The sequence below is a fragment of the Drosophila serrata genome, unplaced genomic scaffold (assembly GCF_035046125.1).
Source record: "Drosophila serrata isolate PLE 108 unplaced genomic scaffold, ASM3504612v1 contig_275, whole genome shotgun sequence".
Taxonomy (NCBI): Eukaryota; Metazoa; Arthropoda; class Insecta; order Diptera; family Drosophilidae; genus Drosophila; species Drosophila serrata.
Window position 1 is genome coordinate 4220984 of NW_028257173.1, and position 14908 is coordinate 4235891.

The following is a 14908-nucleotide window of genomic DNA, read 5'->3' on the forward strand; positions in this document are numbered from 1 at the left end:
TTTCTCAGTCGTATCAGTAACGTGTATATCGGAGCAATAATGCTATCGCCACTGATTCTGCTGTCCATGCTGTTGGCTTTGGCCGGAGCTAATCCCGCCCAGCTGCCGCACATCCAGCACCTAACGCTCAAGAGTCTGGAACAAGTACCCGTGGAGATTCAGCCGCTGATCATCGATGGCTATGATGTCCAGGGAGTGGACAATGTGCCCTACCTGGTCTCCTTGTCGCTGACCAAGGCCACCTACACTCACCTGTGCGGTGGCTGCATCATTGCCAAGCGATGGATCCTGACGGCGGCCCATTGTGTCGATGAGCTACGCAAGTTCAACGATGGTGACGTCCTGGGAACCCCCATCTACGCGGGCATTGTGAACAGAAGCAATGTGACTGCCGCCCAGGTGCGATATGTGGACTTTGCCTCCACGCATCGTGGTTTTAACGGTGCCGCCGGCAGTGACAACATCGCCTTGCTGCACGTTTCCGAGAGCTTCGAGTACTCTGCCCGTGTCCAGGCCATCGCCCTGCCCGACATCGAGGATGACTACAGCGGGAAAACGGCCGCCGTCTACGGATGGGGTCTCACGGACGCGGATGCCGATGAGTACTCCAAGGAGCTGAAGTATGCCTTTGCTCCGCTTCTGAATAGCACTGCCTGCAAAGAGCTGCTGCCGACGGACGCTCCTCTCACAAAGCAGCAAGTCTGCTCGCAGGTGAAGACCTGCTACGGAGATGGAGGCACCCCGCTCATCCATTGGCCCATCACTGGACCAGCGGAGTTGGTGGGTCTGGGCTCCTGGAGCTACATGCCCTGTGGCTTTGCCAGCCGGCCCACGGTCTACACCTCGGTTCCGGCCTACGTGGGCTGGATTTACCAGGTGATTGGCGCCTATTATCAGTTGAACTGAACACGGACGGAGGAGTCGAAGGAGATCTTTGCGTAATACTCTTGTAGTGCATTAAAGTAAACACCGCGGGTTTCCGTATCTAATCACGGAGCTCGTTAACTGCGAATCGAATAGCTTGTTTTATTGCCCGATAAGTGGACGGCTGATTGCCTGAAATCGAACTACTATTTACGATTGCCGATCAGCTAGGGATAGTTGATATACGATAGAGTCAGTGTAAGTGCTGAGTAAGTGCAGCAGAGGCAGGCATACCAGAGGCAGGTGGTGGCTGAAGGTTGAGGGTATTAGTTGGATTTTAAGTGGATTATTCTAATATCTAATAGTTTTGTTTCGAAGAAATCAATTTTAGAAAATCTTAGAAATTCTACTCTTTGAAATGTTGTATCAGTAAGTTTTAACTTTTAGCTAGATTGTTGGAGATACTTCTTTGATTTTGTTTGCTAAGTGTCTTAGATTTATCCTTAGGTTTATCCCTGAAACCACTTACGACTCTTCCCTTTCTGATTCATTTAAAGACTTTCTAATATTTTAGTCGTATTATTTGTATTACTTGTTTGTGATTTAATAATTATTTTTATTGTTGCCTAAAACCAATCAAAGTCCAAGTCAGCACACTTATGGATTGTGATTTCGATTGTCAGAATCTAAGGAGTAGATAGCTATTGCTAAGTGGACAGATAAGTGGAAAGTATGTTAACAGTTTAAGAAGTCATTCAAGCTTAATTAGTTTAAACAAATCGCAAATTTTTTGGGAAATTTATTAAGAGTGAAACGTAAATAATTAGTTTAGGTCATAAAAATGATAATGACTTTTGAGGAAGTGCAACAGGGTAAAGTGAGTGAAGAGTAAACCAAGAAACTGATGCTGACATATGGCCAAAAGTCTCCAGCTGGTTCCACGTTCTCCCCCGTCAATCTTCATCCCTGAGCTTTGAGGTGGCCTCCCATGGCGAATTCTGGCGACAGAGCCTGACGAGAAGTTGACTTTAGTTCATCTCAAGCGGCTCCTTCCTTGAGGCAGAGGCAGAGGCATGGACCAAGTTCTAGAGAGCTGGGAAAAGTTGTGCCAGGTAAGGCGGAAGGTGGAGAGACTCTTACTAACTCTTGGAGCACACAGCAACGCAGCAGCTACATATTTTATGATATAATTTGCATGTAGTTTCAGCCAACAGCTGTTTAAACTCATTTCGATAGTTTGGTTTAAGGCTACGCACACACACCCAATGCCACTCTCTAGGGGGAGAAGGAAACGAGCTGCTCGCTGCTGCTGCTGCTGCTGCTGAGTGGTCCCTGGCACCATTTGCATATCCATGGCGGAGTTTCGTCTCCTCCCCGAATGCACTGGAGCACTTTCGCCTGGTCCCAGTAGCTACATGTACTCCTCCTTGTTCTCCTCCTCCTGAATGCCTGCCAGCCCTTTCAGAACTCGGTCTCTAAGCATGATTGACAGGCGAATGGCGAATGGTGAATGGCGTGTGACAATCGTCACCAACAGATGTTCACCATGACTGTGGATATGTTATATGTGTGTCTCTAAATGGGAATTCACACTGAAGAGTTTTCAGAGTAGAGATATTTAACAGTAATTGTATTAAGGATTTAAAGTAACATATTTTCAGTCAATTAGATGTTATTTTATTTAAAATCGTATACGATCTCCGCAGTTCCCTCAGAACGTAATTTAGAAAGGTTTTGAGTGCGTTCAACCTTATACTGAGGTCAGTAAATATAAAACTGATTAACCTGCGATATATTTTCCACTTGCGACTTTAAGATTATTATCAGCAATTGTTTAATTTTAGCTTCCAGCACGCGTTTGGTGAATTTTACAAGTTCATTGTTATTAAAAGGCATGATTTAGCTTCGTTTTCAGACTGATTCTTTATTATATTCGATTTGAATTGATATATAAGCTAAAGCTTTTCTCTCAGTGTCTTTATTTGCGGCACATCTGCTCTGTAAATGTATCTGTAGCTGGCTGGCAGTTATCCCTTTTCCTGCTGCTCACCGTGCGGTCTCCCTTAAGCGATTTCAATGGCGGCAGACCGACATGCGGGGAGGCTGATCCAACTGTTACACCAATTGAATTATGCATGTAATCGCTCTTATCCTAAGCTACAGACACATATACGGATAGGGATACTGGGAGAGGGACTATCTAACAGATACAGATACAGATACACCTACCAGACAGGGATACAGAAACGCATGCAAGCGGTCGCTGTAAATATTTAAGGAGCGTGTCAAGTGGCAGTCAGTTTGAAGCAGTCACGAAGCGAAAACTGAAATTTGCACACAATTTCCAAACTTATTGGATTTCCACTGAATTTTGCATATTGAAATTGAATTAACGAACTTTCCGCCAGCTCTACTCACTTAGTTGCCAGTAATTAGACAAACAGGAGAGCAGGCAAAACCCAGGACAAGACGAGTCGAGTGGGGATTGCTGCGGGTTTCGTTCCAATTAGCGTTGGAGCTAGCTTCTTCTCGGGATTCTCTCAGCTGAAAATCCCCAGAAAATATGCGCCTAATTGAATATCCAGAGGGATGCGGGGCACCGAGAGTGGGATGTTTTCAATTTCAATTATTAAGCGAAAAGCATTCGATGGGCGAAAGGGGTTCGCTGTGAAAGTGTATGCCAGGCAGGCCACTTTGGCACCTAGCGGGTTCATTAAACCCAATCCCAGTCCGCAGTTCCCCAATCCATCCTTAATCCCAATCCCTGACTACCCAAAAGCCGAGGCGACCCGAAGGGATAATGAACTTGTGGCTGCGCGAATTAAATATGCTCGTAACGAGTCTTTCAGTGCTCATCAATTTCTGGCCATAACAACGGCCATTCTCCCTAATCTTAATGGGCCCAGTGCCGGGGTCAAGGAATTCCAAATTCCACCCACTAATTGGAGTGGGACTCCTTCGCGCCAGAGTCAGAGTCGAGGTCGGGGTCGGGAAATTCGATGAGCGCGAAATATATATAGGTGTTCTGGGGGTTCAAAAGCCCCACAGCCGAGTTCAAATTACCATCTCGATGAGTAAGCAATATATTTGTTAGAATTTCATTTCATTAAAGTGAGGAAACGCTGGCCAAAGGGTTGGATTTAGTAAGCAAACACTGATTGCAGATTCAAGAGGGATATATATTTTGTATAATAACAGGGGTGCTATTAAAATAAATGTTTGTTAATGAGCACCATCGGTCTGGTACTTCTAGTTAACTTAAGAATCAATTATAATCCATGTGGATATAATGTTTTGGGCTATGAGATTTAATAACTATCAAGAACTTGTTTGTCTTCTTAATGGATAAGTTAGGTTTCTTTAAAGCGACTTAAGGTTTATTTTGGTTTTATTCATTTATCGATTAAGATTTTGATTGCAACTAGAAACATATGGGATAGGTTTAAGAAGTACCTCCAACCCCCAAAAGTGTCACCAACAGATTCTACTTTAAATCCGCCATTTATTCAGTTGACTTTGTTAGACCTTTAGATAGTTGCACTTCCTTGCCATATAAAAGAACAAATATAATAAGAAAGTCAATGCATATTTTAGATGTCTCGAGAGTACTTTATGCCAGACTGGAGAGAACATTCAGGCGAACATTGTTGCCATTCCTTAGAGGAAAACTGGCGTGACCATTCCGCGCACTTTCCTACACTTTCCCACACTTTGTTGCACACCCTCACACACTGCACATTGCCTTGCCATTGCGTTGGCTTTTACGTTCCCATTTTCTGTCCAGATGGAGGAGACCCTCCTCCTCGTACTCTTTCTCCTAAAACCCCTTCTTCCAAATGAGTTTGGATAAACATTCATTTGGGCCGCGCCATTTAACGGAAGAGTCGAGTCGACTTGCTTCCCAGAAAAAATAAGAGGCGAATTTGGCCGAGACATCTTGTTCGCTGGCCGCCAGATTTTGCTGCTTACTTATTTGCATACATATTTAAGAAATAAAAAATATTTCAATTTCCCTGGGATACGAAGGGGAGCAGGGGGAGAGCACATCTGGCTGGCACAGAATCTTTGCCTTTTCCTTTATGAATGGGAATGCCGGGAAATATTAAACATTTATGGCCGCCGGCGGAGGCGTATTTAATTTGACTTAAATAATAAGCAGAAATAACAGGGACAGAATGCAGCACTTTGTGGCTGAGTAAAATTCGCCTTTTTGGGAGTTCAATAAACCCGGGAAATACAAGTCGAAGTGTTTCAATTTATTGGACCCGAATCGGTGTGGAGAATGCTCTTTGATTACCACCAATAATAAAATGTGCAATCAATTAATTCCTGTTTCCATGCCTTGGTTCTCACATTTCCTCACTGTTGTCATCTATTCTTTCTTGATTGCAGGACTCGGGCACTGGAACGCCGGTTACGATGCGCGTGGATGCCAAGGGCTTCTTCCTCTACTGGATCGACCAGAACAATGAGTTGGACATCCTTGATATAGCCACCATACGCGATGTACGAACGGGACAGTATGCCAAGCGGCCCAAGGTGCGTATACGCGATATTTACTCAATGTCTATAGGCTTCATACTCCCATCATCTTTGGTGGTCTCCTCCTGCGCCTGCTCCTGCTCCTGCTCCTGCTGTTGTTCCTCCACCTTGGGGGATCTGCCACCCTTGCTCCTCACACAGTTGCACTTCTCGAGGCAGCAGCAGCTTTCTGTGAATTGAATTGCGGGGAAATAAAGAAATATTTGTCTGGTTTTAACACGCACATCGCATGAATGGAAATGGAAGTGAGTGTGTGAGGTGGTGTGTCTGTTTGAGTGTGTTTTGTGGGTTTTCTGTGGGTGTGTGGGTGTGTGTTCCGCCAGCGGATGTAATAAGTTTTTCCCTTAGGCCAGGAGGAGCATGCAACCGACACTCGCAGAAATACAAACACACATGTTAGCCCAAAGCCCGAGGCCCTAGCGAGAGCGTTTAAGTCTTATAATTAATTCCCGGCATCAGGTGGTTTGCTTTTTTAATTAATTATTTCTCGAATTAGAGCACATGGAATCCTAAATTCATTTTCCAACGATTTTAAAGACAATGGGAACTATGTAGTATTGAATAAGAAGGCTTGTTACAGTTAATTACTATTCAAAAGACACTTAAAAATGCTTTAAAAAGTTATGGCATAGTAACTAAATGTCTGACATAAATTATATACCCCCTTAAACAGTTTTCTATATATGTAGCTTCTTCCCTGTATATGTTTGCTCTTTCTGTGAGATATATAAACTTTTTGTTTATCTAAACACAAATTTTGGGGGAAAAACTATTTAGTGAACACAGAAATGGTGCGACGGGTCTTTCCATAAACGAATTTTCCATTGGCGCCCTGCAGCAATTGAAAGGCAATTACGATGGGGACTGAACAGAGATTTTTTTCAGGAAAACAGGTAGTACAGGTAGCAGCACAGGTAACCAAGTCACGTGCTTGGTTCCAGAATCGAAATCGAAGTTAAAGTTGGAGTGGGAGTTGAGGTCTGACTTGAAATAGGAATCAGTGTCCCCATTGTGATGGCAACAGTTTTCCACAGTGGCTCTGCGGCACGCATTTTCCGGTTTTACACAATTTTCTTTCTTTTCATGGAGCTACTATCTCCTCACACACACACATACACTGTTCGTGGCTGAAGTTTATACATTTATCTTGGCGATGACAAGGCTTTTGTGCGTTTTATGTAAGCTCCTTCGAGCAGAAAGTCATTCGAACCTTTAGCTGAAACTCCGAAAAAAAAGAAAGCAAAAGTCGAAGCTTAACCCAAATCTAAATCCAAAACCCTCCCTTCGTTGCATTATCAAATTAAAGTTCCATAAATGCCATTTTTTCTCTCCTTTTTTTTGGGCTTCCAGTCATTACGGCAATTATTCTGATGGGGAAATCCTTGGGCGTCATTTCCTCTACGTTAACTTGCCCTCTTCTCTTTATTTTTTTGCGGGGAGTGCCGTGTTTTTTTGTTCACTGTATAAATCATGCTCCTTGTCCCGGGGCCACGCCCACCGCCCATTGCCCGATAATAGTTGCAGTTGTTTGCCGCGAGAGGCGAAAAGCGACAGGCCCAAGGCCAAAGCCAAATGAGTTTTGTTTTCCTTTCAGTTTGCCCGAGGCAAGCAAGCCGCGGGAAATGTTGGGAAATTAAAAAAAAAGAAATGTGTTTGAGCAGCAAAAACATGGGTTAACGAATGCATAACACCCTTTAAATGACAGAGTTGATACATAATTTGAAAAGGGTTAATAAATCTGAGTTATCAGAGGGCTTTGAAGAAGGCTAAAATCGAATTTGTATGATTAGGAAATAGAACAAAGTTCGTGTATAATTATTAAACAAGTTCAACAGTTGTTTTAAATTTCATAGAATATCTAAGATAGAACGGAAATAGTAATTTAAATCATTAAAAAAAAAGTCTAATTAAAAGGTCTTATTCTGCAACAAAATCCTAAAAAAACCTTGACTATTAATTTCAAGAGGAAAGAGTAAAGAGAGAACTTTCTGCCACAAAACAGAAACTGGGGAAAAAATTAATGTTGCAAGGACCTTAAAAGCGAAATCGTAGCATTAATTAAATGCACAGAGTGCGTGGGCGTTGGCCGCAAAAAAAAAAAAAGACACCCACAGAACGGAGCAGAGGCAAAGGGAATATGTGTGATTAACTGGAAGCCACGAGGAAGGAGCAGAAGAGATCCCGACCAGCCACCAGCCACCAGCCCCGCCTGTGTGCCTTGGATTAAATGAGTAGAAGTCCGTTTGGGCAGAAAAGCGATCCGATTTATTAAAATACAAAAATGGGAATCTCTGTATATGAATGAGGACTTGAACTCATGAAATACATATTGCAAGCGCACACTGTGGGAATGGTGGTGGTGGTGGTGGTGGTGCGCCGATCGGGATGGGTCATCCGCAGGGCGAACTCCTGGTCAGGTGGCTGCAGAGTCGTGACAGCACAGAGTCCAGATTTTTGGAAATGTACTCGTATTCGCATCGGTTACCCTGCTGCAGAGCTCCCTGCAGCTGCTGAATGGCCTGAATCCTGCCCAAGTGGGTTTGCAGCTGGGAATTGCAGCAGAACCGCGTGTCGGACTCGACGACGTCGCACTTGTGTTGTGGAGCATGTCGGTCTCCCGGCGCCTTGCACTCCATAAACTGGCGATGCCGCATCTGGCGGAGATAGCCACGTCGCTCAAGCATCTTATTCCGCCGGCGCATCTCCATGATCAGGGGGCTGTCCTTAACCCTTGTCACCTGGCAGCAGATCTCGCACGGACATCCCTTGTCCCTTTTCACCTTGTCAACTGTCTTAAAATCTATCTGCTTTTTGTTCCTCTTTTTGCCAATATATTTTTTTGTATTTCCACCAGTATCACCGCCGGCATTGCTGCCTTGTCCAATGGCTATGGGTTTCGTGGGGATGGGTGCCTCCTCATTCTCTTGCTCTTCCGGAAGCGACTCTTCGTTTGTGGGGCGTTCGTGCCGATATATGCTTTTTCTCTTCTTTTTATCAGGTCGGCCATAGTCTTCATTATCACTATATCTATGGGATTTTCTGAAGTTATTTCCTTTGTGACGTTTTTGGTGATCTCCTTTGCTTTCTCTTTTACCACCTAATTTGCCATCTCCTTTGCTTTCTCTTTTACCTTCTGCTTTGCCATCTACTTTGCTTTTTCTCTTACCACCTGCTTTGCCATCTCTCTTGATTTTGCTTTTACCAACTGCTTTGTCATCTCCTTTGCTTGCTCTTTTACCACCTACTTTGCCATCTCTTTTGATTTCTCTTTTACCAACTGCTTTGCCATCTCCTTTGCTTGCTCTCTTGCCACCTACTTTGCCATCTTCTTTGCTTTCTCTTTTACCACCTGCTTTGCCATCTCCTTTGATTTCTCTTTTACCACCTACTTTGTCATCTTCTTTGCTTTCTCTTTTACCACCTGCTTTGCCATCTCCTTTGACTTTATTTTTACCACCTGCTTTGCCATCTCCCTTAACATTTTTAGCATTTATTTTGGCATCTCCCTTACCATCTTCTTTACCGCCCCCTTTGCCATCACCTCTACTGGCTCCTTTGCCATCTCCTTTCACATCTCCTTGGCCATCTTCTTTGCCGCCTTCTCCATCTGCTTTGCCACCTGCTTTACCGCCTACTCTTCCATCACCTTGGTCATCTCCTTTACCGTCTCCTTTGCTGTCTCCTTTGCCGTCTCCTTTGCCGGCTCCTTTGCCGTCGCCTCCCTTGCTATTTCCTTTTTCATCTCCCTTGACATCCCCTTTGCCGCGCTCTATGCCATCTTTGCCACCTCTATCCCCTTTACCATCTCCTTGGCCAACTCCTTTACCTTTTCCTTTACTTTCTCTTTTGGCAAGTCCTCTACCTTCTCCTTTGCCATCTCCTGCACCATCTTCGTTACCCTTTCCTTTGGCATTTATTACGACATCACATTTCTTACGGCCCTCTCTCCTCCCCTCATATATTTTCCCCATCCTAACATTGTCCGTGTCGGCGTTCTTGTCGCCCAACTTACCACTTTCTCCGGCAGTTTCCGGCAGGAACTCGTTGCACCCCTGAATGGTCTGATCTTCGGGATCCTTGCAGCACTGCTCGTATGTCTCGCAAATATCATTGAACCCATTGGGGTTCTGGACGAAGCAGCTCTCTAGGGACTTGTACAGCTCATCATAGTTCCTGGGCTCTGGCTCCTTGTCCGGCTCCTGGGCGGCCGTTTCTGCTTGGACGGCTGGGAGGGTAGCCTTCATGGCTCTCTCGTACGTGATGCACTTGTTCTCCTCGTCTTCTCCACCTGCCGCCTTGTGGGGGCAGTACCAGTTCTTACGGCGCAGGCCACGTTTTGGGGGCCTCGGAGACTTCGATCGCTTCGCTGGCGCCAACTGAATGCTGGTCTTTGGGAAGGCGGATTGATCCTCGAACGGATGATCGGGATCCACGGGCTCCGGGCAGTGCAGCCAGGACAAAGCATTGTTGGCTTTCAACTGGCGCCGTACATTGGGCATCTTATCTAGCTTGGCCTTCAGGCACACCCGGTCCAAGACATATGGCCCAAGCGGCTCCTTAACTTTTAGCTTCTGCTCAGGACGAATGCGGGACTTCTTCGGCTTCTTGGCCTTCTGGCTGGCCGCCTGTAGGCTCTTGGCCACGGCATCGTTGTAGGACGCACTCTGCTCACCGATGCCGTACCAGGCGAGGGTGTCTTTGCGCGGACTCTGGTTCCATACGGCCAGCACGTCATCCTTGCCCATCTGGAACATCCGGCCGCACTGGTTGACCTCCATGGAATCGTCAATGTATGTCAGACTCTTCCCGGGTGTGCAAGTATTAATCGGTGGCCGGATGCTGGGATAAGTCTCTGCAGTGTTTGTCAGCTCGAAGGTTTTGCAGTTCTGCCACCGCATCCACTTGCGCATGGGTAGCGGTTCCTCCTGGTATGTGTTCACAGGATCGAGCTCCTGGCAAGGCGGCTCCGCCTCGGGCTCATTATCGGGCTGTGACTGTGGCTCTGGCTCGCTCTTGGGCCCCTGACCGCTCACGAATCTCATCGATTGCCGGCGTTGCGATACTGGTTTGCCCATTATTGTGTGATATTTCTTTCTTTCTCTGGTTTAATGTCAACCGATTCGGGTCCAACACGTACTTATTTATAAGATTTTTAAATGTTATGAATTAATAGGTGAGAACCAACAGGAACATGCTCGATTTAAAATTTAGATGTTGTTCGTTTAAAACGTGAGAAAATACTAAGGTAAGGTTACCTTAAAAGGTTAGGATAAATGGCTTTCGATTCAAGGCTTACTTGGATATCATAACAGTTAATTCAGAACAATTAAAAATATACATAATACTGAAAGTATAAATATGTATAATGTTTATAAATTGTATTCAATGTACAAATGATTTTTTGGTATTTTGGTCCTATTCATTTAGCAGCAACGGAAACATAACGATAACATTATATATGTTTTTAATATACTCTTCCTGTTGATATACATTCCAAGTTGTTACCAAGTCGAATAACTAATGAAAAGATACAGAACTAAAAACCTAACCTATTTTATCATATGTCTGAAACATAGAATAAAGCCATAGATCATACAGGATGCAAAAGATCCGATAGGCACACTAAAGGGAAAGTTTTTTATATCATAAAAGTAATTAGATATTACCCTATATTTCCCAAATTAAAAAACGCAACCCTTTTTAAAAAAAATCGTTTCATATTCATTGTAAAATTTTGTTTAGAAAAAAAAGACACCGAACTTGTTCACTGGTACACAGGTTAAAATACCACGGTCACAGCCAAACACTTCTCGGTTCCGAGGTCAGGTCTCGATGCACTCACACAACCGGCGGGCCACTTGCTTTCGGAGATCGGAGATCAACTCCTTGTTGACAATCTGATGGCGACGCTTTTCGAGGACCTGCTGCAGGCGTTGCAGGGCACCCAGGCAGTCGCAATGTTCGGTCAGCTTGGGATTGAGGCAGAAGCCGTTGTCGCAGGTGATGGGATCCACACGGTGCAGCGGTGCCCTGCACGTGGAGCCACCACACTCGAAGTACTGGCGATTCCGAATGATTCGGAGATATTCCCTCAACTCGCGCTCCTTCTGTTCGCGCAGCAGAACCTTCATGAATGGCTTGTCCTCCACCTGCTCCCCATATAAGAAATTGCAGATGCCGCACGGACAGCCCAGGGGAGGACAAGGTGGACACTGCGGTGCCGGATCTTGTTTTTTCTCGCTGACAGAAGACTTTTTTGACTTGGTCGGGGTTTTCTTTTCTTTGGGCTTATATGTCGAACTGACGGTGTTTTCTTTTATGGGTTCTTCTTCCTTTTTAGGCGGTTCTTTGATTACCACTGACTGCCGAGGGGACATGTTCGGGAAGTGCTCATAAGGAAGGTCATCGATTATTCCAAGATCCTTGGCCAACTTGGTTTTCTTGCCAGACTTGATTTCATCTTTTGTATGTTCTTGCTCTTCCTTTTTGAACTTCTTGCTCCATCTTTCCTCGGTCGCATCACTGTCTTCCCAATAAGTCTTGTCTGTGCTCTTTTTCTTGCCCTTGCCCCGGCCCGCATTCTTGTCTTTGTCATCATCGTCATCCCAATATGATTTTTCATTTTCCTTGTTCTTTCCCTTGCCCTTGCCCTTGCCCTTGTCCTTATCCTTATATTCTTTGTCCCAGATTTCCGTGTCTTTATCCTTGCCCTTGTCTTTATTTTTGCCCATTTTGTCCCTCATTTTGTCCTTGCCCGTATTCTTGTCCTTGTCCTTGTCTTTATCCTTGTCCTTGTCTTTATCCTTGCCCTTGTCTTTATCCTTGTCCTTGTCGTTATCCTTGTCTGTGTCTTTGGCATTGTCATTGTCCTTGTCTTTATCCTTGTCCTGGTCTTTATCTTTGTCCTTGTCTTTATTTTTGTCCTTGCCCGTGTCTTTTTCCCTGTTCTTGGATTTGTCATTATCCTTGCCGATATTCCTATCTCCGTCTTGATCCTGGTCTCTGAGGGTAGATCTACCAGCCGTACTATCATCTCTACGGCCCTGACCCTCTCCACCTCTTCCACCAATACCGTCTCCACCAGCACCATCGCAAGCTGATCCTCCTTCTGTCATGTGCATTTTCATACAGCACTCGGCCATAACCATGCATTCAGGATCCGGCTCGGGTTTGATCTCGAAGCAGGCCTCGAAACGGTTGTAGAGCTCTTCATAGTCCTGCGGCTCCAGATCCGCCTGAACGTCAGTCTGCTCCATAAACCACCTCTGGAATGCCTCGTCGTAGGGCCGGGAATCAAGCTTGTATTTGGCCCACTCGTAGTCCGTGCACTTGGTCTCAGTTCCGCTACATTTCGGGGAGCAGTACCAGTACTTGTGTCGGACCTGTTGCTTCGGTGGCTTTCCTGGTTTTTTCATGCCCAGGGCTTTCCCCAGTGACACCTTCACCCTGGCCTGGGACCTGGCTTTCTTCACGCCCAGTGGATCTTCGGGATCCGTAGGTGTTTTGCAGTACAAAGCACTGAAGGCGTTGTTAGGTCTCAGCTTTTGCTTCACAGTGGGCATCCTCTGGAGCTCTGCTTGCAGGGCCGGGAGATTAAGGATGTACGGTTGACAAAATGGAGCTGGCTGCGGAGGCTTCATGGGTGGGGATAGTGACGGACGAGGAACTTTCCGCCGCGGCACACGCTTAGCAATGATAGAATGCTTCAGACTTCTCTTCAAAGTCTTATTGAAGATCTTAGCCTCGGGTGCTTGGATGATATTCTCAATGCCATAGTAATTAAGTGTGTTGTTGTGCGAAATTCCCTGCCAGATCTTGAGGGCATCGTCCTGGCGATGGGGATCGAAGCAGCCGGCATCCTCCAGGGACTTATTTAGCCAGCTCATAGTCTGGTTATGGCTGCACCTGGACACCGGTGGACGGATGCTGGGATAAGACTCTCTGAGACAAAATGCGCCTGGCTTGCAGTTTCGCTGGCGCATCACTCCATAGGGGCTTAGGAGACAGATGTCTCCGGCAATGGAAATTGCGGAAGGGGATTGATTCTCGCAGTTCACCTCCGGACGGGAGGCACAAGGTGGCTCCTGGCGGCTCTTGCGGCGGGTACTCATCTTCCTTGAAACGGTCTTGGGGTCTCGAGATACAACTTTTAACCGTTATTTTTATTTGTATTTTAAAAAATTTGTGTCCAATTTAAAAAAATATCTTTAAAAGATAAAAAGATATCTGATTTCTAATACTAAATGAACCGTTCGTTGAACTAGAGTCTCAACATATAATGCTGAGCCTGCGGTTGAAGAATTTCACTTAGAATTTTGAAAACTTTTGGAAAATCTGAAAGACACATGTGAATCTCTGGTTTGAAAATAATGTTATGACTGACTCATAAGCCAAAAGTAAAACGATTGGTGCCTTAAAATTCTATCATAAATTGTATATCTATATTAGCACCTTTCAAAATCAATAACTGCTCCGGTGTGGAGTGGAATTGGGGCTGTCTAAAATTAACCCCAGCCTTCCTTCCTCCTCTGGCACATAATGAGCGTTCTTAAAATTCAAATTTCGAGCACAGCCGAAAGGATTAGCGGGTGCTCCAGGACAGAGCTCTCTCTCTCTCTGTTTTCCCTTCCAAACAACCAAGTGGCAAAGTGGAGGTTCAGGAGTCCTGCGCGTGAGTTCCAAGCGCGAAGCGTGAGAAGCAATTAAGATAATCACCGTAGTCATTTCCGCTTTACGCTTCCAACTTCCCACGGTGCCAGAGCCAAAAATCCGGACGCACAGAGAACAGCGGCAGAGCCATTTACATTATTCAGAGAGGGACAAATTTGCCGGAATTAGTTTTTAGTTAAAAGCAAATCATGACGCTGGCAGATAAACGTTTACCTTCCCCCCCTCATAGGTGGGTTCTCGTTTATCACCGCTTACCGGAACGATGCCATAACGGCCCGCAGAGGAGCCATGAGCCAGGAGCCAGAAGCCAGCAACGAGCCATTCAATTAGTCGACCGTAGTCCTCATCCTGGCCTCTGACAGGCCATCATCAGAGGCGATTTAGAGCCAGAGCTTATTAAGGGATCGATTTGCATACACTAAAAGGAATATAGCTATTAATTTAATTAACAAAAGTATAAGTCTTAAAAGATGATTAAATTTATGAAATAGGTTTGGAAGTTATATCTTTTCATATCTAAAATTTCTTATCCAATTAATTGAAAAGTAAAATTTCTTTTTCCGAGTGTCTGATTGGTTTTAGTTTCGACCATAAGACGCTTTTGGTTCAAATATCAGAGCTCAGACATTTAAGAGCATTGAAAGTCATCTGCCTGAGAATTTATTCGCAGCTTGTGCATTCGTTGTGCGAGCACAAAAGATAACATTCCCTGGCCTCCATCATAGTCCTTTCAAAGCTCCCTCGGATAAGGTCCAGTTTGTCAAATGTCCCATCGCCGGAAGCGCTGCAGGAAGACAGGAAACACATCCACACCCCCAGACCCAGTTCCATC

General features: G+C 45.2%; 4 protein-coding genes across 15 annotated transcripts in view; 2 read left to right on the top strand and 2 right to left on the bottom strand.

The window, feature by feature from the left end:
• Plc21C (Phospholipase C at 21C) overlaps window positions 1–14908 on the top strand; it is a 60683-nt gene that overhangs the window by 26248 nt on the left and 19527 nt on the right. For all 11 annotated transcript variants that reach the window (XM_020956977.2, XM_020956983.2, XM_020956982.2 and 8 more), the window contains exon 3: window positions 5257–5403. In XM_020956977.2, coding sequence (XP_020812636.2) covers window positions 5257–5403 — 147 coding nt within the window. The remainder of the gene's footprint in view (window positions 1–5256; window positions 5404–14908) is intronic.
• Window positions 40–1017, top strand: LOC110187600 (trypsin). Its single transcript, XM_020956992.2, has one exon. The coding sequence runs from the start codon at window positions 40–42 to the stop codon at window positions 904–906; it is 867 nt and encodes a 288-aa protein (XP_020812651.1). The 3' UTR covers window positions 907–1017.
• Window positions 5100–12240, bottom strand: LOC110187594 (uncharacterized). Of its 2 annotated transcripts, XM_020956987.2 has the most exons (2): window positions 9419–12240; window positions 5100–5575 (listed from the first exon to the last, which is right to left on the bottom strand). In XM_020956987.2, the coding sequence occupies exons 1-2, from the start codon at window positions 10479–10481 to the stop codon at window positions 5421–5423; spliced, it is 1218 nt and encodes a 405-aa protein (XP_020812646.2). In that variant the 5' UTR covers window positions 10482–12240; the 3' UTR covers window positions 5100–5420. The 2 variants fall into 2 exon arrangements, with proteins under 2 accessions (XP_020812646.2, XP_086690999.1); XM_086834873.1 differs by lacking the exon at window positions 5100–5575 and having other exon boundaries at window positions 7649–10481.
• On the bottom strand, window positions 11104–14895 carry LOC110187598 (uncharacterized). Its single transcript, XM_086834874.1, has one exon. The coding sequence runs from the start codon at window positions 13515–13517 to the stop codon at window positions 11229–11231; it is 2289 nt and encodes a 762-aa protein (XP_086691000.1). The 5' UTR covers window positions 13518–14895; the 3' UTR covers window positions 11104–11228.

Excerpts from the sequence above, each read along its gene's own strand:
- LOC110187600 (XM_020956992.2), top strand. The coding sequence starts at position 40 with ATGCTATCGCCACTGATTCTGCTGTCCATGCTGTTGGCTTTGGCCGGA.
- LOC110187594 (XM_086834873.1), bottom strand. The coding sequence starts at position 10,481 with ATGGGCAAACCAGTATCGCAACGCCGGCAATCGATGAGATTCGTGAGC.
- LOC110187598 (XM_086834874.1), bottom strand. The coding sequence starts at position 13,517 with ATGAGTACCCGCCGCAAGAGCCGCCAGGAGCCACCTTGTGCCTCCCGT.